The following is a 26927-nucleotide window of genomic DNA, read 5'->3' on the forward strand; positions in this document are numbered from 1 at the left end:
AGCTTTTCTTAAAGAAGATAAATTATAGCCAGTTAATTGACTGAGTCTCATATAATACACTAAACCAGGGCCATTCAATTACAAATTTAATTGGGCCAGATGTTAAAACTAAGCAATTTAGCCACACATTTTCAGTGGCCAGTGAAGCAGCAGTAATGACAAATTTTAATCCAACACAAATGAATGTAATGAAAAAAACATTTTGTATTGATTGTTTCTCTTTTAAATTTGGTCACATCTGACACAGGCACATCAAAAACTGCATAAAAACAAAATAGCTGTAATTTAACAGAACTTGAGGTTCAGCATTATAATTTTTTTCACTTGAAATAAAAAACATTTTGGTCACATCTGACAAGGCACATTTCAAAGTGCATAAAAACAGAACCAGTAGCAGTAAGATTTGCCGCACTTTTCAATTAAAAAAAATAGCAATAAAGAATATTGAAATAAAAAATAAATGTTTTGGTCACATCTGAACCATGCACATCACAAAGTGCATGTAACAGAATAAAAAATAACTATCAAAGCTATCAGACTTAACAGTGAACAAACTCGCATAACAAGTGCTAACAGCAATTAACACACATGCATGAATACTTCCATTTTAAGGTATAATTTGGTATAATTTTATTACACATCTCACATTTTGTTGATATGTAAGCTACACTGCTGACTTTCTTAGTGACATTTTTTTGTTCTGAACGAGAGCAGTGATTTTTGGCTCATAAAATGTCAGTGCATTGGTGAAGAGTACTGTGAATCAGGGTGCAACTAGAGCTGCTTTTTAGTGAGTGAGTGTAGTGAGTGTGAAAAGCTTGACTCACACGTGTATGTTGATCAAAACATACTGAGCACTATGACTGCTACTTGCTGGTGTAAAACTTTCCAAAACTTTGCAGGCCCGTTATTGCGGCGCTCCTGTGCCATGGTTATGAATGACTGCATGTCGACAAGTTCGAATATGAATTTCCCCTCGTCGATGGAAGGGACCACTTCCTATGCTCTGGCGGATAAGACCCCCTCTGTTGCAACAGTGAACGGCAAAGGCCATCACCTCTGTGGGCAGAGCAAGTCCATCGACTCGACCAGCAAAGTTCTCTTTTAACCTCGCAATGAAATCTGTCATCACAACCTTGATTTGTGCCGGGGATGAGATGTGTCTGTCTATTGTCGTTTTAAGCTCCCCGCTTAGTTTTGCCCACAACACCGTCTGATGTCAAATGCAGTCCAAGGACATCATCCGAGGGTGTATGATCTGTTTTGGGTAACGGTGCCAAGTTAAAAGGAGTTAGTTAGCATGCAAATACTCTGTCTGTGTGGAACATAACATAAACTAACATCAATTTAGCGGTGCCTGAGAACTACAGTTAATAACCTCACATTAACCACGGAGAAGATCACAACAATAAAACCTCAATGAAAACACATCAGTAACTCACATGTACACAAATTAAACAGTCCTTTGCTTAGCTATATACACTGTTACTCTATGCTATGCCCACAGACCAGGCGGGCAAGAATTGCGTCCACTGTCGACTTTTGCTGTGTCTGTTTATGCAGGAATCAGTTTCAAGATATTCCATTACCCTCTAATTGTTTAAGTGATGTCTGCAAAGGAAATGCCCTCTTCTTCATGCTTCTTCATGGTAGCTTACGAATCTAACTCTGGACAGATCATTCACTCACTACACTCAGACAGAGAGAAGAATCTCTCCCTAGTGTCCATATCATAATTAAACATTTAATTTTAAATTTGAGATAAAGTCTTGTCTAATGCAGCTTTAAAAGGCCCAGGAACATATGTTGTTGAGCTGCATAAACATTCAACAGCTGTGCTACATGAAGAGATATTTTACTTAGATTGTATAATTTGCCTTTGTTCTTAGTTTAAGTCATTATACTATATATAGTGTAGTAGTAGGCTTAGTGCAGCTGGCTAAATCAGCAATCTTTTATCCTTGTATAAACTAGGAAGCTGCCTGAGATCCTCAGGCAAGAGTCTCAGCGATGCAGAGTCCAGATTAAACTCAAAGCACAATAATATTTGTGCAGCTACAGCACAAATGGGAGGCATGAGAAAATGCGTGTAACCCTAACCCTTAAGCATGAAACACCTTTCCTGTTTTGTTTTGTGTGCCTATGTGTAATTATTATGTGGATTTGGCCAGATTAGATCAGTAATTATTAACCACCGAGCTGCGATGCGTTACTGAACTGTGCAGTGTTAGCTACCGAAAGCAGGCCCAAATTTCTCACTAAGTGGTGAGATTTTTTTTTCTCTTTTTATTAATCGTTAGGCTATTATTAAGATGCGTATTAGCCCAGTTATCCGCCTCTCTCTCTCTCCCTCTCTCTCTCCCACTCCCCATGCTGTCCATGATCCTAACACGCTCATCATCACGGGTGTATCAGGTGTATCTCCCCAAACAATGGCACAGCCAGCACAAAGCGGTTTCACCACTGACCATGTGTGGTGGCTTTAACATGGGGGCTGAAAGGCAGCGCTTTAGGGCACTTCGCTGGTATCCCCCCACTGTGACTATTCATCGCGGAGCAGAGCAGAGAGGACGCGCTGCAGCGCATCTGGCATCTGGGACGCGCTGCAGCGCATCTGGTGGAATCACAAGCATTGTCTAGAATTGATGAAGTTTGGTCAGTTTGCCATGCTTTCAAATGGACAATTATCCCCCGACAGAAGAGTATGCATATAGTAAACTCAGTATTTCTTGTCGTTGTTGTGTTGAGTGAGGTGATTTAGCTGAAATGGCTTTGTTTTGGACCTTGGAACTCTTGGTAGAGCTGTGGGAATCAAAAAAAGAGCTGTATGATGTGTCATCTCAGCGATTTTCCAACTGAAACAGCCGGATGAAAGCAATCGAAGAAATTGTTGAAAAACACGGACTACTGGTAAGTGGGCTAGTTTAACGTTGTGTTACTTGTAACTGTGAGGTATACAAGATTGTTGCAACCTAAATAAGCTAATGACAAAAACGCTACAAATAATGGTTAACAGTTAATGTTACATAACGTTCGAGTGAAAGATTGGCAATAAATATTAACATAATAAGTTAACGGTGTAGTCCCTCATTCGTCCAGGAGTGTTCTATCGTAGAAAAGGTTTCAGTCGTAGTCATCTGGACACTGTTTTCAGAATCAAGACGTTTCGGCTCCCATCCGGAAGTCATTCTCAATTGTGAAAAAATTGGTCCTGCTCTTTGACTCACACCATCCACTACAGCACAAGCTGGGTGTAATCCGGACATTACAACACAGAGCCAAAGAAGTGCCCACAGGCTCAGAGGGGAAGAAGAAAGAGGAAAGGCATGTCCAGAATGCACTCTCAGCCTGTGTAACTGAACCGAGAAGGAACGGTGTCTCCATTCCTAATGTATCTGGACTGTCTGAAAAACTACAAAGGATCTTTAGACAGCACGATGTTCCTGTCTTCTTTAAACCAGGCAACACTTTAAGACAGAAACTCGTTCACCCTAAGGACAAGTTACCCACACAAAAACAGAGCAATGTTGTCTACTCCATTCAGTGCAGTGAGGAAAACTGCAAAGAACGGTACATAGGCAAAACCAAACAGCCACTTCACAAAAGACTTTATCAGCACAGACGACACGCTAACTCAGGATTACAGAGCGCCGTGCATTTGCATTTAAAAGCTACAAACCACACATTTGAAGACAGCGAGGTGAAGATTCTTAGTAGAGAGAAGAGTTGGTTTGAACGGGCGTCAAGGAAGCCATTTTTGTGAAGAAAGAGAACCCTCTTTGAACAGAAATGGTGGTCTGAGATTTAATCTGCCCAAAGTCTATCAGAGTGTATTATCACCTTGGTCACGCCTATCACATGCTAATCACGCACTTAACAGTGATGAAGTAGATGCAGCCAGAGAACAATAGGCCTGATTACTGATCACTGGGCCATCTTGAAACTATTAGGTCAGTTTCAGGTGAAACTAGCTATTAACAGATACTCAGGCAGATTCCCTCCTGAGGGCAGGGCTTATGTAACTCAGATTAGCTTAAATTTCCAGTTCCCGTCCAATTTTTTCACAATTGAGAATGACTTCCGGATGGGAGCCGAAACGTCTTGATTCTGAAAACAGTGTCCAGATGACTACGACTGAAACCTTTTCTACGATAATAAGTTAACGTTACGAGTGAAACATTGTCAGTTTCATTATGTCACAGGGAGGGGGAGGAAGGAAGGAATGTGTTATGTAATTTGATTGAATCATATCCTGTGTAGAGAAAAGTTGTCAGTTATGTCAGTTACTTTGTGTCAGTTATGTACGAGTTAATGTTACTTACATAATATGAATGTCGACAGTTAATGTCACAGAGAGGGGGAGGAAGGAAGGAATGTGTGATCAACTCAACAACTCAACTTTTTTTTCCCTAGCAAACCATGTGAAGAAAAAAAATGTAACATTTCAGACATAGCTCACAGTTCCCATTGCCAGGAGAGAGCACCAGCTTCAGAACTGAAGTAGTGGTTAAGCTTCTCCCTGCACGGCTTTGCATAGTCAGTAGGGTTTGTGGATGATGGCAGTGGTGCTGAGGAGAGTGAATGGTCTTGTCTCCAAGTGGCTGGAATTATTTGGTTCTTCCCTGTCAATGATTCCGGCAGAGTAAAACCCTCCATATTCGTCTCTCAAGTAGTTGCGTAAACAACAAGCCAATACTACCTTATAGTATATAGACTAATAGTACTTAGGAAAACACGCCAGCGGTTAGCCAAGATCCCAAATGCATTTTCAACCACCCTGTGTGCACTTGAAAGCCTATAGTTAAAAATTTAGAAAAGGGTTTCAGCAGGTATGGTTTCAGAGGGAATGCCTCATCAGCCACTATACAAAATGGCAGTGGCTCGCAATGTACATTAATAGGAGCTGTTTGGGGTACATTTGCTGTTATCTTTTCCAGGGACTGCTGTAAAGAACACCTCCTGAAAACACACAGGATCCAGTCTCTGCAGCTCCAGAGGTAGAAAGACCTACTGAAAGCGACAGAAGGAGAGAAAACGATAAAGCACAAAACTACGGTGGAGAGATGTTAGTAATATGCAGTAATGGGATAAAAGGAGAGAGGAAAGATGTGCATCATGGGAAGTCTTCCGGCAGTCTAGGCCTATAGCAGCATAACTAAGGGATGGTTCAGGACTGACCCAAGCCAGCCCTAACTATAAGCTTTATTAAAGAGGAAAGTCTTAAGCCTAAGTCTTAAGCCTACTCTAATGTAGGAGATGGTGTCTGCCTCCCAAACTGGGACCTGATTCCACAGGAGAGGAGCTTGATAACTGAATGCTCTGGCTCCCATTCTACTTTTGGAGACTCTAGGAACCACAAGTAACCCTGAATTCTGGGAGCGCAGTGTTCTAGTTGGGTAATAAGGTATTATGAGCTCTTTAAGATACGATGGTGCCTGACCATTAAGAACTTTGTAGGTGAGAGGAGGATTTTAAACTATATTCTGGATTTTACAGGGAGGCAGTGCAGAGAAGCTAATATTAGCGAAATATGATCTCTTTTCCTAGTTTTTGTCAGTACACGTGCCGCAGCATTCTGGATCAACTGGAGAGTCTTAAGGGACTTATTCTTGTAGCCTGATAATAAAGAATTGCAATAATCCAACCTAGAAGTAACAAATGCATGGACTAGTTTTTCGGCATCATTTTGAGACAGGATGTGCCTGAATTTTGCACGTAGGTGAAAGAAGGCAGTCCTTGAAGTTTGTTTCATGAGGGAGTTAAAGGATAAATCCTGATCAAAGATAACTCAGAGGTTCATTATGATGGTGCTGGAGACCAGGGCAATGCCATCTAGAGTAGTCTCGGAGGTGTTTGGGTACAATAACTTTAGTTTTGTCAGAGTTTAACATAAGAAGATTGCAGGTCATCTAGGTGTTTATGTCCTTAAGGCGTGCTTGAAGTTTAGCTAATTGGTTTGTTTCATCTGGCTTGATCGATAGATATAATTGGGTATCATCTGCATAACAATGAAAGTTTATGGAGTGTTTCCTAATAATATTGCCTAAAGGAAGGATATATAAGGTGAATAGAATCAGTCCAAGCACAGAACCTTGTGGAACTCCGTGACTAACTTTGGTGTGCATGGAGGACTCACCATTATGTACAAACTGAGATCGATCTGATTGATAGGATTTTAACCAGCTTAGTGCAGTTCCTTTAATGCCAATTGAATGTTCCAGTCTCTGTAACAGAATGTGATGGTCAATGGTGTCGAATGCAGCACTAGGATCTAACAAGACAAGTACAGAGACAAGCCCATTGTCTGATGCAATTAAAAGGTCATTTGTCATTTTCACTAGTGCTGTCTCTGTTCTGTGCAGCACTCTAAACCCTGAATGAAAATCCTCAAATAAACTATTATTTAGAAAGTCACACAACTGATATACCATGGAGCTAACCTTCTTTGTTTTATTATCTTCTTTTTTAGAGGGGCAATAGAATCAGTCATACCAGAACAAGGTCAAGGGTGTGGTTAAAACAGTGAGTGGGTTTATGTACACTCTGACAAAAGCCATTTGAATCTAATAATGAGATAAACGCAGTACTATCATTTTCAATGTCCACATGAATATTGAAATCACCTACAATAATTACTTTGTCTGTTTTAAGGACTAAACTTGATAAAAACTCTGAGAATTCAGAAAAAAAATCAGAATATGGACCAGGAGCGTGGTACACTATAACAAATAGAATTGGCTGTCATGTTTTCCAGGTTGGGTGTGAAAGACTAAGAACAAGGCTTTCGAATGAGTTCTAATTTAGTTTAGGTTTAGGTTTGATTAATAGCCTTGAGTCGAAGATGGCTGCAACTCCACCTCCTCAGCCAGTGCCTCGAAGAATGTGAGTATTAATATGACTGGGTGGAGTAGATTCATGTAGCCACAACATATTCTTCATTACCCAGCCAGGTTTCAATAAGACAAAATAAGTCAATATGATACTCTGATTTTAAATCGTTCACTAGTACATCAGAGATCTGATGTTTAAGAGTCCACATTTAATTCTCCTATTTTGTTGTGCTATTTCAGCATTTTTGTTTAGATTTTTATATATAACGCCTCTTCTGTCAACATTTGGTTTTATTAATTTAAGTTGTCGGGGGGCAGACATCGTCTCACTAAGGAGTTTTGGGTAGGTAACTGCTCTGGAAGCGTAGAGAGCGCGTGTGTAGGACTGCAACTCTGCTTCCTGGTCTCAACTCTGAGTTGTCATGGTTTAGGTCCAGGTTTGGCAGGGGTCCAGAGAAAACTACGGAGTCCGATATTGTCTTTGCATATGTACACACAGACTCTATCAGGAGTCGTTACCACCGACGTGAATAACAATTTTACTGTATTTATGTTTATCCTTAGCCAGCAGTTTTAAATAGGATTCAACGTTGCTTGCTCTCGCCCCAGGAATACATTTGACTATGGTCGCTGGTGTCGCTAACTTCACGTTTCTCAAAATGGAGCTGCCAATAATCAGCATCTCCCCACTCAGCGACACACCCGCGGAGAACTTGTTAGAAACGTGGGCTTCTGCTTAGGGCTATGCTTCCTTCAAACAGTCACCCAGCCTCCCTGGTTTCCCGGCTGCTCGTTAGCTGCTACAAATAAACTACATTTATTACATTTACCATTATCACTAAAGGAGGCAGAGGAATAGCTAAACATTTGACACACTGAGCAGGAGACAGCAGGAGAGTGAGAGGGAGAGAGAGAAGTCATTGGTAGCTGCTAAGCTAAAGAACGGTAGCTAGTAAAATTGAATAGTGTGTAAACTGTGGGATTTAGCGAGAAAATCGTTAAAAGGAGAGAGCTATGACTGCTTGAGCAGAACTAGTGTATGTTTAAATGTATAGCAGATAGTTAGTCACTATAATAAGGAATCAAACAAAATTAACTTTGATGAGCTAGAGCAGCAAATATACGCTACTAGTAACACACAAACACCGGTGACTAGAAATGAGGCAATACACTTAACGCAGCACATCAGCATGCGTGAGCGTATTGTAGTTGTAAAACATTGATCCACTGTTTGGTGGGGGACATATAGCAATATGTTTGCCATCCAAAGTGCCTATGCAATTAGGAAATGGTATCTTTTTTGGAATAGAGTTTGAACCTCATTCAAGCCCAAGACAAGGAACAAGACATAGAGGAAATCTCTCCACACAAGAGATAGCTGAGACAACTGAGTCACCTTCATCCCTCCTTCTCTCCCTTCACCAGTGAAAAAAAAAGGGAAGAGAGACACTATTGATGATGATAAAGAAATCCTTCAGTGCATCACCAATACATTGCAGATTTTAGAAAAGAGACACCAGAATACATCTCCAGCTGACACATCACATCCTGTCAGTATCTGGAGAGGGAATTAAGGGCCATAACTGATCCGCAGCGGTTTTGTTCACTATCAGTCCAGCCAGATTTTTTACAGTTCAATGTTCCAACCACCACACAAAGATGAATTCACTAATGGCTATATGTAAACATGTCTTCTCAACCATTCTACATTCTAACTATCACCATAAGGAGGTAAGGTTTTGAGTAACTGTATATAGATAAATATATTATTAACTTTAATATATAGCTTGTAGAACCATAAATATAGTTATGAATTTTAAAAAGTATAAATAGTACACCTTAAATCCTTTACATTTATTATATACAGTATACATATATATTTGTATGTATTTGCAATATATAATTTTTTTCATTTAAATTAATTCAATTACAACCTACTCACATGTAATACATAATACATGTAATATTTATATATCAATTTATCAACATACTTATTTGTTGTAAATATTATTTATTTAACATATTTATCAATGACAACAATCGCAATAAAAACACGCAGAAAAATGCCCTGGTGGTTTGACTGTTTAAAGGTTTACAGGTTACATTGTTTCACTGCTAAGCAGCATCCCTTTGGTACAATAAGCCTGAGGTGTAGCCCTAGTCCACTCAGATTCTCAGACACTCAGGGTGACCTACCTTCAGGTACTGGTCACACAAGAATTTGTAGATAGCGGCACAAGTTTCTGGAACAATGCTTCTTATTGTCGCAACACCCATCTGAAATGGAAATGACTATGGAAGGTCTCCCCTGGAATTTTACATGAAGATTAATAAAGAGTTGCTACACATCTTTAGATCAGTTAGATTCTCCACAATTCAATTGTTCAGTTCATTTTACGGAAACCATGAGCACCAAATAATTAATAATTCAATCAGATTTACCGGCATAGTAAACAAGAGAGATGAAGATCAAGCAGCTTTCACAAAAAAGTCACATGCCCCCTGGTGGAATAGTAAAACACAATAACTTTCTTGATATAAATTCTAGGTTAGGCATGTTGGTGTGTAGGCGTTTGCTGCAGCGCACCAAATGTAACATGCAAACACCACATCAACACACACATACAGTTGAAAAAGATATCTGGGCGCGTACCTATATGCACCCCTAGATATCCTACCCATCGGGTAGTGTGCATTCAGGTTAAAGTCCCCATAAGAACATGAAACACACGCACCCACACACACCCTATATGCTTGCTGATTGTTGTTTGCCTCTTGTGTTTGGAATAGATGATAGTGGTTGTTGGCTGAAGTTATTGATTGTTAATCAGTGCTAAGGTTAAATAAACGCTATTGTACCTATTTAAGGAGCAGTTGCCTGTCGTTATTTTGTGTATATGTTGTAATAACAGCTGGTTGTGAAGGTCAGTGCTTGGATTCACCCTCCACTGTACACCATTATTTATGTAAGGTAGTACTTTAAATATCAGCATTTTTAAGTGGACAGCCACCTCTGAGACTGTTTTTCACATTTGGTTGTTGGTTCTCGATCCCAGGGTGGTGCCCTGTAATTATAATCCATATTAATAATTTTGATAATATTAATAATTTATTAATTTACTAATATTCATAAATATATTTGATATTTTGCTAATAACCAAATCTGCCCTACCTAAATCTCAACACACACACTTTAGCTGTAGCAGGTGCGCGGTGAAGGTACTGTGCGTTAGTTGGCTAAATCATTTGACACCTCATAGCCGATAGCCACAACATGCACACACACTGCGGCTTTCCACACACACACAGACACATTTTCCTGTTCTATTTTTGCTCTCCCACACCAGGCACAAATGTGTCCAGCCAGCAGGACATCACAGTCCATACAGTTGATCAGTGTCCAAGGAAGGATAAATAAATAAAAGGGGAAACAACTGGAAGCTCAGGCTTTCATCCTTAGCTTCTTGGTAATTCCACCCCAGTCAGCTGTGCCAGTGATATACCCTCTGGATCTTACCCATTGTACCATGTATCGTCTTTGTTTTGGGCTTATTATTAGTGTAACCTGCGTTAGCTTGTGTGTGTGTGTGTGTGTGTGTGTTTGTGGGTGTGTCTTCACTGGTTTGATAATTTGATTCAAGTTCTTGCTGTTGATCAAATAATAAAATGCCTCATTTTCACCTTCAATCTACGGCAATTGGAGACAACTTAAAGACAATCCATTACAGCAGATAATCTTTCCTATATCTGCTGTCTGGCATGGCACGGCTCATATATTCTGTTTAATGCAAATAACAATTGTATTGTAACTTTATGGATTAGGGGGCTGTTTTTCTTGATATGTTTCAATTGCATGGAAATATTTGAATATCTATAGAACTGCATGGCACAAATTGTCATTGTCGATTAAATGTCATGTTTGTGAAATGAGTGTGTGTTTGTATGAAAAGCAAAATGGCTGCTTTGAATGAAATCTTCAGCTGAAATGTTACCTTCAAGTGCTCCTCATGAGCTCTGATTTTCGACATTTTAAAAGCTGACTTGACCTGCATCTGGTGCATTTGGTCAGAAATATTCAGTTGGTCATAGAGCAACTACTTGGTGACTTTCATCTTAGAAACCAAGTTACACTGAACTGTTTTGTGCTGTTTGTTGTCTGATTTATACTTGAAACTGTATTCTATTAATATCTATTATCTATTATCTGGTGTAGTGAACAGTAATCTTGGAATGGTCTCTCTACAGTTCTGCTGGGTGTGCTGACAACATGCGCCCAGATAGAGATGAAGAGGGTTGTTGGAGACAATGCCACGCTGCCCTGCCACCATCAGTTCTGGGTGGGTGATGACCCCACTCTGGACATTGAGTGGCTGCTTCTCAAGCCAACCAACAAGCAGAGAGTGGTAAGTGTCTCTCCAAGAGGTTAAATGTTTATTGAGCATGGAACACATTAGATGACAACTGTAATTGTTATTATATGTGATATTCATTAGAGCTTTATGTGCATAGCTAGGATCAGTAAGTCAACACTACATTAATGTAGACATTGGTATAATTAAAATAACCCAATTGCCTAATAGGCTGTCAGACTCAAGTCTACATTACATTATAAATGCTGAGCCACGAGATCAGACACGGAGGGAAGTGTAAAAATAAGTCACAGTCAAGTATATTTAGGGTATGAGAATCAACACTGCCCTGCAAAGCAAACATTATTACATATTTGTTAAAAATTGAAAGACTGGAATCTGACATTTTGATATCTATTTCATATAAAAATTATTATGCCATAGAAATGTATAATTTTCTTGAAGACGGCAAGATAGCTAAATAAAGTGAAAGTTAGCTCATAACATAGCCACAGCTAAACTTAGGCAAAACTAAATGTACTTTTTGATTCTTTGCAAATACATTTAAATTCTATAAATATTAACACATTTTGTTCGTAGATAGTGCCATGTTTTCTCATCATTAAGATTATGCTGTGATTACAAAATTTGTCATGATTATGAAAAAAGAAAATTAAAATGTACATAAAAATACATAAATTATCTTAACCATGTCCTCTCTGGCCTTCTGTACAAATCTAATTGCTAGTTGTCATATAGAAGTTCAACATTGTTGCACTTATGTGTCTTACCTTGTTTACCCCATCACAAACCCACCCACCTATTTCACTTCCCCCACCAGGTGATTACCTACTTCGCTGGACGGGTTTTTGACCCCAATGAAGCAGAGCGTGGCCGTGTAGCCTTCGCTGGAGAGTACTTAAAAGGCGATGCCTCTCTGCTGATCAGTGACTTGTCTCTGACAGACTCAGGAGAGTACAGCTGCAAAGTCAAGACTGGTGCACAATACCACTGGAGCACCATCAGCCTCATAGTGCTGGGTAAGTGGCAGACAGCACTTAGGTTCAATAAGAAAAAACACAGAGAGAGAGGACTCATGAGAACACTGTACAACTGGAAGTGTCATGAAACCGAAAAGCTCTTAGCATTAGAGCAGTCATTAAATGTAGTGCAGCATACTGTGGCACTCTGAAAGACCAAAGTGTGTATTTGAAAGTTCAGACTAATGATTTCACCTGTGGAGCTACTGTATACTAGTAGAATATGAAAGAGTAAATTGGAAGGAATTGTGGCTCTCATCCTCTGTGATTTTCTGTCTTATTGTGCTAAGTAGATGAAATAGGATAAACATGCACAAATAAAGAACACATCATTTAGTATTTCTACACATCCTTGGTCCTCTTTAGGCATTTGACATGCTAATTATGCAGTTCTTTAGAAAGGTCATAGCGCAGAGTTGGTGCAGCACCACGTTTGAAATTCAGTTGAAAGACCCCGTCCTCGATCAGCTGACTCTCATTGCTTGCACAACCTGTTGGTATTAAAACATCTATAATGCAGACAGTTCCATAAGAAGCAGATTGTAGTACCCCTTTTTAAATTATTTATTGCTTTCAGTCTGCTGAAGTCACTCCATTTCCCAGAAGCAGCTGGACGTTCACACATTAAGCATCAAGTCTGTCCTTATAGCAGTGCAATTCCAATCTCTGGTCCACCACACTGATCCTCAGGACTTACATAATGGTTGTGTACCAGTTTTCTCAAGATTTCCAACTTTATACCAGATGTCAAGCATACATGTGGCATACTAAGCGTAACTTTCCTCATTCTCCTTTCTCACTAAACCAACCCTGTGAACCAAAGATAACACTAGTTAGTTACAAGTTACAATAGTATGAAAGGCAACTCTAATTAAGTTAAGCAGCCTCTGCAGTGCTTTACATAAAATCTGCCTCCTGTTTATTATATGTGATTCAGACATTAATAGCAGCAGTAAATGCTGTGCCAGTCAGATTACCATCAGGCTAGTCTGAGCTGTGACACAGGTGACAGCCAATCAAATCACCATGCTGATTGAATGTTGGAAATGTCAGAGTGGATTTTCATGTCTATGAGCAAATGCAGTCTAGTGCATTGAAAGCATGACAGGGTGTCAAAGAAAGCTACATTTGTTTGTTTACAAAACTGTTCTTTAAGGGGGGGAGGGTGATGGTCTCACACGTCACCTCACCCTAAAAATGTCACAACAGCTAAAGATTCAGATCATACGAGGTCATAATGTTCCCAGAATGAAAACGCCCTACCTGAATTTACTAGGGATTCAGTGAAGTTCCCATTTAGCTTGTGGTTTCTGCATTTCATCCATAACTGACCATCAGCTTGCCAGGCTAATGAAATGCATAGCCTTCGCTCTGTCTTTTGTTCCCACTGGTCAGTGTGTGTCTTTCTTGCAACACATGACAGACATGGACACCAACCACTGGCAAGAGAGAGAGAAGGAGAGAAATTTCTAAATAAATGACTTGAAAATAGCTAAACTCCAAATCTGTGCCAAGACACTGTAGCAAGAAATTTGCCCGAATGGAAGCACCTCTCATACTTTTTTTGTTCTAAGACTATGAGATAAAATTGAAGATACTTTCTTGGTCATCAGGACTGGGAATGGGTTTAATCCTGGTTAATTTCTATCCTGGTTAATTTGTGAGACTGCAAGTGTGCTTCAATACTACAGCAAACTGTTGCAGCAGCTGGTGTATCTGTTTACAGCGCACAACTCAGGTTGTTTTAATAAAGAAGCCAGTCAATAATAATAATTACAAATATGATCTGATTTCATGCTGAGCACAGTGCAAGTAGTTTTCCACTCAACAGCAGGACACAGTAAAAGCAGTTGGTACATGCATGTGTTATGCCCCTGAAAGAAATGAAGCTGACACAATGTTGCTTGCTTCAAGTCCAAAGTGTAATGAAGGAGCGGCGAGCAACACACTCCCCCTACAGGAAAAACACGGAAGTCCAGTGCAAACCCAGAAGGCCAGAGCAATCGATTACAGATATCAACTGTTCATTAAACTAAAGAAATAAGGAAACATAATAAACTGTTATTTCAAAGCAAAGAAAGTAAATTAGAGTGCCTTCTTGACACAATGCATTTTTTACATTCAGTGCACATTTTCATATCCATTACACACTCCCCTTCAAAACAGAGACTTCATTACTAGCAGTTTATACTCTTTACCAGGTTACTACTGTTTAAAAACAGTTCAAGTTCATATAACACTTTTTGCTCAGTCAATCATTCAGACATGTTGTTTGTATACATATGAGCATTCAGCTTGCTTAAGAGTCCATGCATATATAGAGTGAGTGTGTATGTTAGCACTAAAGTGTCAGTATATATGTGCAGTAGTCTTTTAGGTTCTCTTCATTCGGTACTCATGTACAACAACAGGCTGGTAGTTAAAGGGCTGTATGCGAATCATCCATGAACTTGTGGCTTGTGTTGCTCCATGGGGCACCGGTGGGTACAAACTGGATTGCCTAGCTGGTTATATTTGAAAACTCTCTCAGTGGTTGCTGGTATCCTTGTTCTGTTTCATTGATGTTTTCACTTTGAACTGGTGACTGGCATCCTCTCTTCCAGGGCAATTTCCTCTTGAACTATCACCCCCTTTGGTCCAATGTCTTCTCTTTCTTCAGCTATTCCTCCGTTCGGATCCTCTTGCAGCTGACATGTGTCTTGTTGCTGATGCTCTGCATCCTGTGAGGGTCCTGTGATCCCTATCAGCATCCTGCATCACAGGCAGAGGCTGGACATATAATAATATAATAGTACCATAGTCATCATCATCACTTGCATCATCATCATCTCCTCGGTTTGGTTTTTCCCTGTCTCCCCTGGCCTGAGCTGTGATTTGTCTCTTTAGTTTAGCAGGTTCTAACAGGATTTCTAGGTCACATGGCAACAGTAGATTACGGTGCAGAATTCTACTTCCTCTCACTTTACCTTTCTCCAGCAGTACTTCGTATATTGCCATATCTTTTCCCACCTGATGGATGACTTTGTGGATGCAATCATCCCAGTAGTTCCACAGCTTCCCTGTTCCCCCTCTGGGTGTCATATTCCTGACAAGGACCCGGTAACCTTCGTGCAACACAGAACTCCTTACTTTGTATTTTCAGTTATGACCTTGTATGCCTCTTGTATCTGTTGTTTCCATCTTTTCATGTATTCTTGGTGATCAGTATTCCCTGTCTCAGGGGTCAAGCTGAACAGCAAGTCAATATGTAGTCTTGGTGAGAGAGTACAGTAGAGGAAATTTTACCCAAGTTTTGTTGAACTGGCGGTTTTTTGTTCTTTCCAATAGGAGCGTCACTGGGCTAAGTGTGACAGGCCATTGTTGTCCTAACAATTTTCTCTTATTTTGCCTCTCTGCTTCATAGGCACATGCTGTGTTCATTCACTCCAGTAACAATTTATCAGATGTCAGTTTGCTCAAGATACGGCTGGATATCACGTTTGATGTTGTCACTCTACAGGCCAGGCCAGTAAACAACAGTGTGAAGAAACATGATCAAGATGACAACATGACCTAAGATCTTTTGTCTTAGGTCAAGAGCACGAATAAGGAAGTTCTGTGGGGTTTCTTTGATGCCCTGAACCTCAGAGGTCAGCTGCTTATAGATATCGGTGGCACTCCTCCTGGTAGTGAGAAGATAGTGTCCCTTTTAATGTTGGTACAGTCAAGTTAGCTTTCCCCTCCAAATAGCTATGAAGTTGCATGCCAGGGGAGATTGCTCTTATTACTGCGTCTACAATCTCAAGTTTTGGAAACCCTTTAACAACTTGAAAAGGTGAGTTAGCCAGATACTTACAAGTCCTTATGCCATGGGTAAGGTGCGTGACTATGGGCTATACTACGTGCTGATGTCCTGCTGGACATGTTGTTGGTTTCTCTACTCTCTTGCTTATTGCTTGCTTTCTCAATCTTTTTCTGTGTGGTTGCCAACTGAAGATGCAAGGCTTTGATTTGCTTTAATATCTTTTACTCGTCTTGGTCCTGTTTTTTCTGTACTAAGTATTGTTGCAGAAATCTTATGCAGGCCCTCGTGTTGCTGCTGTAAAGAGAGTTTGGTTGTGCTGTGTGTCTGCTCCAAGCAGACCACATTGGTGGACAGCTGCTGCTGAGCAGTAGTGCTATAGATGAAGCCAGGAGGAAAAAAGAGAGAACAATGGCCGCTGATCCTTTTATTGACTTGGTGACATCACAGGTCACAGGTCACAGGTCAGACTGACCAATGGTAGCTGGAAGCTCAGTCCATGGGGTGAGTTTACCTAGATGTGAATACTTTGTGGGAGACTTGAATTCAATGGCTCTCCTTTGTTTACAAGAATAAAAGAGCGTGCGGTCTCCTAATTAAAGTTCAGTTACAGGTGGGGTATGTGATTCTATTCCAATACACATCTTTTTGTCAAATTCAGCTAATATCTCTTAACAGTCCACTAGCTTTCTGTTCAGTGTATGCACTGAAAAAAACTATAGTGTTTGTACACAGCCCTGACTCTGTTAATGGGAAATAAACAATACTATTCCAGCCATGATTTGTGTGTCAGGTAACATTAAATTACTTGCCCACAGACGTTTGCCAAGATATGCTGTTGTTGTGATGTTAGCTATAGTTGCAGGGGACTTGAGTATCACTGTCTGGAGCTGGTTTGCTGGCTCTGGTAAATGTCTCCTCCTCTCTGGCTGTTAGCTTCGCAACAGCAACTGTAGGGACAGTTTGCTAACCCACAACCTAGCTAAGATAACCTACAACCTAGCTAACATTAGTAACATTACTTGCTGTGTCGTTGTTTGCTCTAGATCAAGGTATTTGTCATGCTATTGGATTTCTCCAGAATTGCATACCCCACCTTTAAAGTCCCACAAATGAATGAATTCATCTGTGGAGTGCCAGTGGTCCCAACAACTGTGAATCCCTCTTGCTTAGATAGGCAATCTGAGTCTAGTACTGAAAAAACTATTATATTGACAGATAATTACAGAACGTAAATACATTGAATGGCTACTGCAGAAAAATTGCTGACCATAAATTGTATCAAATGGGTTTTGATTTGATGAAAATCTTAAGGATCATAACTTTTGTTGACAGTTTATGAAATTACCTTATCATATTCAGTATATCTGTCTGAAAAACATTTTCTAGAAACAAATATAAGGTCTTAGTTGTTACAAAGGGAAAGTGGACATGCAAAGTTCAAATAGTTTAACAGGGGAGACCTTATCAAAGTTACAAGGAATACTCACATTATCCCAAGGGACACTACCAAATGCATTGTCCTGTACAGTTAATTCAACCACCGACACACATAGGTTATCTGTTAACTTTGCAGGTCTTCTAGTACCATCTGACTTAGTTCAGATGCATGGGCAGTAGAAGATTAGAAGAAGCTAACGACTGTGAACTGACCCATTAAACATCTCATTTCTATCCGTCACCAAGCAGCTCCTCTGATGCCACTCACAAGTCTACATCCAGGTGGCCAAGGGGCGGCTGTGGCTTAGTGGCAGAGCGGGTCGTCCACCAATTGAAAGGTCAGCGATTCGATCCTGGCTTCCCCCAGCCCATATGTCAAAGTGTCCTTAGGCAAGACTCTGAACCCCAAATTGCTCCTGAGGGAAGGATGTACTGCAACAAAAATCAAACACTAATCCACATTTCTACAGTAGGGAGATCCTCTCTTGTTATGCTTCAGCCCCTAATGTTAGCCTGTGGAGAGCATAAATCTTTAGTGGGAAAAGTGGGTGAGGAAACAACATGTAGTGTTCATATCTGATTGTCTATCTGCAGTGAAGCCATCCAAGCCGCAGTGCTTAATGGAGGGCAAACTTTCAGAGGGTGGTGATGTAAAGATGAGCTGCAAGTCTGCTGATGGCTCTGATCCCATCCACTACAAATGGGAGAGGGTACTGGACAAGGGCAAGTATGTTGGCAAGCTGCCTCCACTGGCCCTGACCGGTAAGTACACTCACACTCGCACACTGGAGTATGTGTCTGCCTGTCGATTATACCAAGATTTTTGCCTTTCAATTCGATTCAATTTTATTTATATAGTGTCAATTCATAACAGAAGTTATCTCATTGCACTTTTCCTGTGGAGCAGGTCTAGACTGTACTCTTTATAATATTATTTACAGAGACCCAGCAAATCCCACCATGAGCAAGCACTTGTTGAAATAGAACCAGAAACCAGACTCAGGGTGGGCGGCCATCCACCGCTACCGGTTGGGTTGAGCGAGAGAGAGAGAGACAGAGAGAGATTATTCTGTTTATGTATGTTTTTATTTTACACATGCTTTGGCAATGTTAACATCTGTTTCCCATGCCAGTAAAGCCCAATTGAATTGAATTGAAGTGAATTGAGGGCGGAAGGGGAGGGAAGGGGGAGGCAGATCACATTCCACATAGAATTTTAAAATAATAATAATGTAATGGTAGTGGTAATTAATAATATTAATACATTAATGATAATAGGAATGATAGTGATAGGAATAATAACAATAATAATAGTAATAAGATTAATAATAACAACTGTAGTAGCAGGAACATGGGGGCAGCAGATCACAATCACAGATCTGGACTCTGCAAGCTGTGGAGGCAGAAATACCTGCTGAAAGCAACAGAAGGAGAGACGATAGAGAGGAAAAACCACAAAACTATGGGGGAGAGAAGATGTCAAGTTAGTAACATGCAGTAATGGGATGGAAATGCATACAGATGGAGGGAGAGGAGGAGACAGGAGCTCCGTGCATCGTGGGAAGTCTCCTGGCAGTCTAGGCCTATAGTAGCATAACTAAGGGATGGTTCAGGACTCATCCAAGCCAGCCCTAACTATAAGCTTTATCAAAAAGCAAAGTCTTAAGCCTACTCTTAAATGTTGAGATGGTGTCTGCCTCCCAAACTGGGGTCTGATTCCACAGGAGAGGAGCTTGATAACTGAAGGCTCTGGCTCCCATTCTACTTTTGGAGACTCTAGGAACCACAAGTAACCCTGCATTCTGGGAGCGCAGTGTTCTAATGAGGTAATGAGGTATTATGAGCTCTTTAAGATATGATGGTGCCTGACAATTAGGAGCTTTGTAGGTGAGAGGAGAAGGATTTTAAATTGTATTCTGGATTTTACAGGGAGCCAGTGCAGAGAAGCTAATATTGGAGAAATATGATCTCTTTTCCTAGTTCTTGTCAGTAAATGTGCCGCAGCATTCTGGATCAACTGGAGAGTCTTATTGGACTATTATTTGTGCAGCCCGATAATAAATAATTACAGCTACTTTAAAAGACTGTGGTACATAGACTGTTAATAAAGACAGATTGAGCATATCCAGGGAAGAAGTGCTAACTAAAGGTAAAAGTTCTTTAAGCAGCCTAGTTGGAATGGGGTCTAAGAGACAGGTTGATGGCTATAGAAAGAGTTAGTTGAAGAAGGTCAATAGGAGAAAAGCAGTCTAAATATATATATCAGGTTTTACAGCTGTTTCTAAGGTTCCTGTGTTTGAAGATAAATCGGTACCAGTTGAGGGCAGGGCATGATGAATGTTTTTTCTAATAGTTAAAATTTTATAATTAAAGAAGCTCATGAAGTCGTTACTACTAAGGGCTATACATGACTCAATAGAGCTGTGACTCTGTCAGTCTGGTTACAGTGCTGAAAAGAAACCTGGGGTTATTTTTATTTTCCTGATGAGTAGTAGGCTGCTCTGGCTGTCCTATACATTTTAAGAGTATCTTGCCAGGCTAAACAACATTCTTCCAGATTGTTGGAACGCCCTTTCCTTTCAAGTTTTCGCGATGTTTGCTTTAATTTGCGGATTTGGGGGTTATACCATGGAGCTAAACTTCTTTGTTTTATTATCTTAATTTTTAGAGGGGCGATAGAATTGAGAGTGTCGCACTATCAACAAGATGGTCAATTTGGGAGTGGCTGAAATTAGCATTGGAGTCCTCTGTTATATTGAGACATAGCATTGAATTAAATGCAGATGGAATTGCTTCCTTAAATTTAGCTACAGCACTGTCAGATAGACATCTAGAGTAGAAGATTTTGCCTAATGGCATGTACTCTAGTAATAGGAGCTCAAAAGTTATTAAATAATGGTCTGATAATGAAGGATTCTGTGGAAAGACTATTAAATGTTCAATTTTGAATGCCGTATACCAGAACAAGGTTCGAGGGTGTGGTTAAAACAGTGAGTGGGTTTATGTACACTCCAATCGAATCTAATAATGAGATACCTTGATACGAATACAACGTTTAAAATCTAAAAATTCAATACAAACAAAATGCTACTGCAGAAAACAAAACAGAAAATAAAGGACACTATGTAATGTGTCACCACACTTGACAGATTTGTAGATTTCTAGCAGTGATGCAGTTGTGATTTATCAGCTAAATGTTTCCTGTTATCAGCTATGTAAGCATCAAGGATTCAGTTCAAGAAATGCTGGACTATGTGGTTATATTTCAGCTCTTTGACTTTATTGATTTTTGCACTGACTCCAGCAGTTTGCTGCCATGAGCTAGACAGAGTTTCCAATCCTACTTCTTCTATTTCTGCTTCTTCTGACTACTCTTATATGCATACTGTACATAGCCTCAGAAGGTGACAATAAAATCTGTTTCGACTTGCGTAAAGCATTTGGCAAAAGTATTGCATCAAAAAAGTATTTTACACTGCTTTCTAATTTCTGTTAATTCAACAGCACAAACATTTTATTCAACACAAATCTAGTTTATTTTAAACCACAATATAAGACAAAAATAAACTCTTATGTCCTATTTTCTCTTTGTTGGTACTATCAGATTTGAAAAATCCAGAGATTGTGACGTTAAGAAACTTGACCAAGGACAGCACTGGAGTGTACAAATGCACAGCCAGCAACGATGTGGGAGAAGAGAGCTGCACAGTGGAGGTCAAGATGCACTGTGAGTGGAAAAACCTTGCTGAGCAATGAATGCTGAATGGACACAATATCTGCAACTTTTGATTCAGAAGAGGAAGCTGTTTGCTCACATGTTTTCTCCTGTTTTCTTACAGCATTGGAAACCTCACCTACAAATGATTTTCACACACACTGCCTATTGTCCTACAATGAAACTGTCATTAACCTTGATTAACCAAAATAATGATGATAATCAGTTAACTGAAATACATTGGTTTCCCACCATCTTTAGTCATACTTACAGGTAAATTTAAAGGCTGCCAATACTCTATATTTTCTTCTTGTAAAAAGAAAGACAGCCCAAGAAAAGACCCAAACCAAAAATGTGTTAATCCGTGTTTCAGTACTTGCTTTCTGACTTCCCTACCCTGTCTATGGCTCTCAGCCCTAAGCCCATAGATTCCTTCGGATGATGTAAATCTTTAAAAACACCTCACAAATATATGGTTTAATTTTTAAAAAAAAGGCTCAGTAATTTCCTTAAATAGCTGGTCACTGTAGTTTTTATCAAACGTTACAGAAACAGGAAGAAATAGTGCATTTGTTGGAGACTATTTTCTGTGGTGGATTAATACACATTTGGTGCTCTAGTATGGCAGCAGGACAGTGAATGTGACATTTAGCCAAAATACACTACAGTGTGTGTGTTCATGGTAAAGAAGGAACATGTCACAGTGCAACGGTGTGGCTCACTGATGAGTTTTTAATAGAGCTGTATGGCACAGAGGAATAAGATATATCAGGCTTTGGCTACACATACACTGAATGTAAAATCCAAGATGTTTCTGGATGGATCACGTAGGATTTCATCAGCACACTTACATACACTCTGAATAAACTCTTTCATCTTAACAGAAAATGGTTTAATTTAGCTCTTAACTATTTTAGGACTCACATGGCAGTCTTGACTTGTACTGTATACCACTGGCTACCACTTATCTTAAAGAACAGCTGTATTGCAAACTGCTGCTGCAACCAGCATGACTTACTGACCTTACTATTGATCAGATCCATCAATCACAAGTTTACCACAAGTGATGAAACACTAAGCCTGTAAAGGCAGGATGTTAGAAAATAAAGCACCTGCAAATAAAAGTAATTTATGTAGGATTTATTGGGATATGAGGTACAACTTGTGACAATTTGAAGGATTCAGTTCTAAATTAGGGAAAGCATTATTTGTAATTATTTTACTCTCTAGTATAAGTTCTTACACAACTGTTTATGTGTGTTTGTGTGTGTGCTGTGCGATTTTTGTGTGTTCACATGTGTGTAGATATCAGGGGGATGGGTGTGGTAGCAGGGGCAGTGGTTGGTGTGTCCTTCGGCGTCCTTGTCATCATCCTCATCATCTGGATGGTGTTCCGCAAAAAGGAGATGAAAAAATATGAAGAAGAAGAGACCCCAAATGAAATCAGGTATACAATGGAGAGACTCTTTCTCTGCCAGTCATAACCATACATGCGGTCATAACCCCAACCTGAACTCTTACAGTCTCATGATAAACAAAGGAAACCAGCAATCTTTGTTGTTATATACAGCACCATCTCCAGAAGTTAATCCTTGTCTCAGACTGCCAACTCACTTAACACTAATATCATCAAAGTACATTTGAAGCAATGAACTGTAGGACTCCCCCCTCCGAGCAAGAAAGAGAGTTGAAAGCAAACATATTTTTGTTGTCTTTTGTTGAATGTGTTTACTGGATATAATTTAAGACTAACATCCACTTTACTCAAACTGAATTTGACTTTATCTATGCAGTGTTAGTAACAATTTATCCAGGCCAATTTCAATTTTACTCTACTAGTAAATGTTAATTTGATTTGTTGAGGGCACTCGTTGAAATCATGCAACCATATGATCATTTCAGGGAGGATGCAGAGGCTCCCAAAGCCAAACTGGTAAAGCCCAACTCCCTCTCCTCGTCCCGCTCTGGTAGTTCTCGCTCAGGCACCTCCTCCACCCAGTCCATGGTGCACAACATGCTGCCTCGAGGCCAACGAGCCAGTGTTCCTGCTGTGGCGGTCCTGAAGGAAAACTGTCAAGCCTCCACCTTCCCTCAATCTCCACCTGGCTACAATCAGACAGTTCCCAAGACTCCTGAACCCCGTACTACACCCACCTCCACGTCTACCTCCAACTCCAAGCCCATCCCTCCCCCTAAACTGAGTCCTGGGAACCTAACCCGCATGGGGGCCACTCCTGTTATGATCCCTGCCCAAACCAAGGCCTTCCAGACTGTGTAGAAGAGATGTAATCACACAGAGGACAAGACCAAGGCAGCCTCAGGACATGGCAACCAGAGAACCCAAGAGTTAGACTATGAAAAAGATCCAGTTATATAATCTAGATCAATTCTCACCATTCACAATCCAATGGATAGTTTCAGCAATTTAACTCTTGGAGAATCTCTGCTTTACACTAACAATATAGGAACAAGCTTCTTCTGGTGTTGTTTATTGACACACTGTCACCTGAGCAACATCTGTGATGAAGGTAGTGTTTTATGGACTGATTCTGAAAGACAAGGAGGTGTTGAAACTAAAGCAGCAGTTGGTTGCTTATGGAAGAAGAGGATTGCATGAACCAGGGAGTGAATGGGATGAGGTGAAGTTGAAAGTGTGAGCCAAATAAAATTGATAAAATGAGGAAATTACATGGTAAATGGACTGTACTTGTATAGCGCCTTTCTAGTCTTCTGACCACTCAAAGCGCTTTACACTACATGTCGCATTCACCCCATTCGACACACTGATGGCAGAGGCATGCAAGGTGCCATCTGTTCATCAGAAAGAAACTAAGCATTCACATACACATCGATGGCACAGCCTTTGGGAGCAATTTGGAGTTCAGTATCTTGCCCAAAGACACTTCAACATGCAGGCTGGGGAAGACGAGGATCGAACCGCTCTACCTCTAAGCCACAGCCAACTTCTTCTCAGTCAACAGACTGCTCACAGATACAGCTGAAGAGGTTAGAGTAGTTCATAAGGGAATAGGAAAAAAGGAACATTCACATCTTCAACAGTATGTTTTTAACAATCTAACAATCTTGAACACCTTCCTATATGCAGTCCGCCACTTTACACCTGTGCACAAATTAACATACTCTGCACTTATGACTGAACTGATCAAAGTAGTTTAACTATACAGTAGGTTGTTACAGTATATAAACATGATGAATGGCTCTGACTGTATAAACAGACTTCATGTGGACACTTTATATATCTATCAATACCTGTGTCACACACTGTAACATGGACATTATATTGAATCCCTTTGTCTCTGCTTCCTCTGTGCCACCTGAAAAATTTTCAGTAGTTTAAAAGTGGATTCATAGAGAACACTTCATGTTCATACTGTTCATACCTGACATATTAAGGTTCAAAGAGAGTTCAGAGAAGCATGTGAGATTTCATTTACAGGATCATGGAGCACTGATATTTTTGAAGATTGTTACAGGGTTTTGCAGAGGCCCTATTGAGAAAGTGCCACATTGTGATGGTTTACATTTTGTTTCTTTTATCCTGTTTTCGGTGTAGTATACCTTCTTTTTTAATCCAAGAATGAAAAACTGTATGAATGTTAATGCTAAATGAAATGTGTTATGTACAGTGTTTTTTTCCTCAGCAATAAGTCAGTCTCCCGTGTTAAAATGTTTGTTTAGAATTTAAATGAATTTTATGCCTCATTGAATCACTTGTAAAGAGACAAAATCCTGTCGCCTTCTTCACTCCTAATACTTTTGAACTTAAATAATGATCCCCAAAGAGTGCCTTTGGTCATATACATGCCCTGTGTAATGATCAAACATATACAGTACTATTGACAGTACAACACAGTGCAAATTAGTTGTCTTTCACAAGGACCATGACATGAATCAGAGTTTATGTTTTCTTTGGGGGGAGAGCTCAATTTCTATCTGATCTACTGCATACCAGCTATAGCCAAGGAAAGACTCACAGGACAGAATGAATCCTGCCCTTGTGCCTCATCTCCAGTTCAGCAGTACAGACCTGACAGACCTTCTCCATTCCTCATTCTTCAATCTCACCACCATGTTACTCTTCTCCCATAACACTGTTGATTTCAGTTATTTGCATGGTGGGGGGGAGTTATACACATCCCTGATCCAAGAACGGAGCTTTCTAATTGTAGCGTTCAAAGTTAAAGTTACTGTATAATGACTTAGAGATATGTACTATTCAGATGTCCATATTATCAGTTAAAGCTGCAGTAGGCAACAATTGAACATACACAATGGAAAATCTTCTGTGTCGCTCTCAGCTACTTGTATCATGTGGCGCATGTGCCAACGTGCATGCTGCCTGTTGCCGTAGCTCCGTCTCGTCGTCTTACTTTTTCCAACTTTTAGCTTTCCTTTTTCTTCCAAACTGGAACTTCTTCTCCTGCTACTCGGTCAGGGCACCACTGCAGATCAGCTGTTTGGCCGCATTGTTTACACCAGGGAACAGCTGATCGCGCTGAAGCTGAGCGGCATGGCGCCCAGGACAACCGATATCCCCACTGAGATCTGGAGGAGGACACACCAAGGATGCAGAGGTGGAACGAAGCGGCGAGGGAAGAGAGAGGGGTGCAGACAAAAGAGACTTAAGAACAAGAGATTGAAGCCATGTCTGCCTTCTCTCGTAATGGGCAATGTGAGATCGCTGGTGAATAAAATGGACGAGCTAACGCCGTTAGCCCGGAGTCAGACGGAGTTCTGTGAGTGTAGTTTGATGTGCTTCTCAGAGACATGGCTAGACCAGGATATCCTGGTTCATAACGTTTCCATCGACGTCTTTCAGACTGTTCGGGCCGACAGGGATCACACCGGGAGCGGTAAGCGGAAAGGCGTGGGCTTGCTGTTCTGGTTAACAACAGATGGTGTAACCTTGGTCACGTTACTATGAAGCACAGTTTCTGTAGCCTGGACATTGAACTGTTAGCTGTGGGACTCCGGCCATATTATCTGCCATGTGAATTCTCACATGCCATTGTTGTGGCTGTTTACATCCCCCCCTCTGCTAACCCGGCATCGGTGTGCAACGCCATTCACACCGCCACAGCGCAACTACAGACTCAACATCCGAGTGCACTGATATTAATCTTGGGTGACTTCAACCTTGTCAGTGTTTCCACAACACTCATTAATTTCACCCAGTATGTGAGTTGTCCTACTAGAGAGGAGAGGACACTGGACCTGCTGTATGCTAACGTTAAGGACACATACAGCTCTTCCCCCCTGACAATGCTGTGGTGGGATGTATCAGCGGTGGAGTCTGATTACAGGGCTGTGATGGGGAACTTTGTCTCATGGTGTGAGCAGAACCATCTGCAGCTCAATGCGTCTAAGGAGCTGGTTGTGGATCGAAGGGCCAAGGCACCAGTGACCCCAGTTTCCATCCAGGGGGTCAGTGTGGACATTGTAGAGGATTACAAGTACCTGGGAGTACACATGGACAATAAACTGGACTGGGCTAAGAACACTCAAGCTGTTTACAGGAAGGGCCAGAGCCGCCTCTATTTTCTGAGGAGGCTGAGGTCCTTCACCATCTGCCAGACAATGCTGAAGATGTTTTATGAGTCTGTGGTGGCCAGTGCTATCCTGTATGCTGTTGCATGCTGGGGCAGCAGGTTGAGGGTAGCGGACGCTAACAGACTCAACAAACTGATCCGTAAGGCCAGTGACATTGTGGGGGTGGAGCTAGACTCTCTAGCGGTGGTGTCAGAGAGGAGG

General features: G+C 40.6%; 1 protein-coding gene across 5 annotated transcripts in view; it reads left to right on the forward strand.

Moving 5' to 3' along the window:
• Positions 1–24898, forward strand: part of LOC122888522 (CXADR-like membrane protein) — an 84684-nt gene extending 59786 nt beyond the window's left edge. For 4 of the 5 annotated variants that reach the window (XM_044223087.1, XM_044223088.1, XM_044223090.1 and 1 more), the window contains 6 exons: positions 11076–11233; positions 12021–12219; positions 18035–18202; positions 21045–21167; positions 22461–22602; positions 23058–24898. In XM_044223087.1, coding sequence (XP_044079022.1) covers positions 11076–11233; positions 12021–12219; positions 18035–18202; positions 21045–21167; positions 22461–22602; positions 23058–23433 — 1166 coding nt within the window. In that variant the 3' untranslated portion in view covers positions 23434–24898. Of the gene's footprint in view, positions 1–2616; positions 2911–11075; positions 11234–12020; positions 12220–18034; positions 18203–21044; positions 21168–22460; positions 22603–23057 lie in introns of those variants that run through there. The other variant, XM_044223089.1, reaches the window with a different exon arrangement.
• The last annotated feature ends 2029 nt before the right edge of the window (positions 24899–26927 follow it).

This window comes from Siniperca chuatsi, linkage group LG14 (genome assembly GCF_020085105.1).
Source record: "Siniperca chuatsi isolate FFG_IHB_CAS linkage group LG14, ASM2008510v1, whole genome shotgun sequence".
In the NCBI taxonomy this organism is placed as follows: Eukaryota; Metazoa; Chordata; class Actinopteri; order Centrarchiformes; family Sinipercidae; genus Siniperca; species Siniperca chuatsi.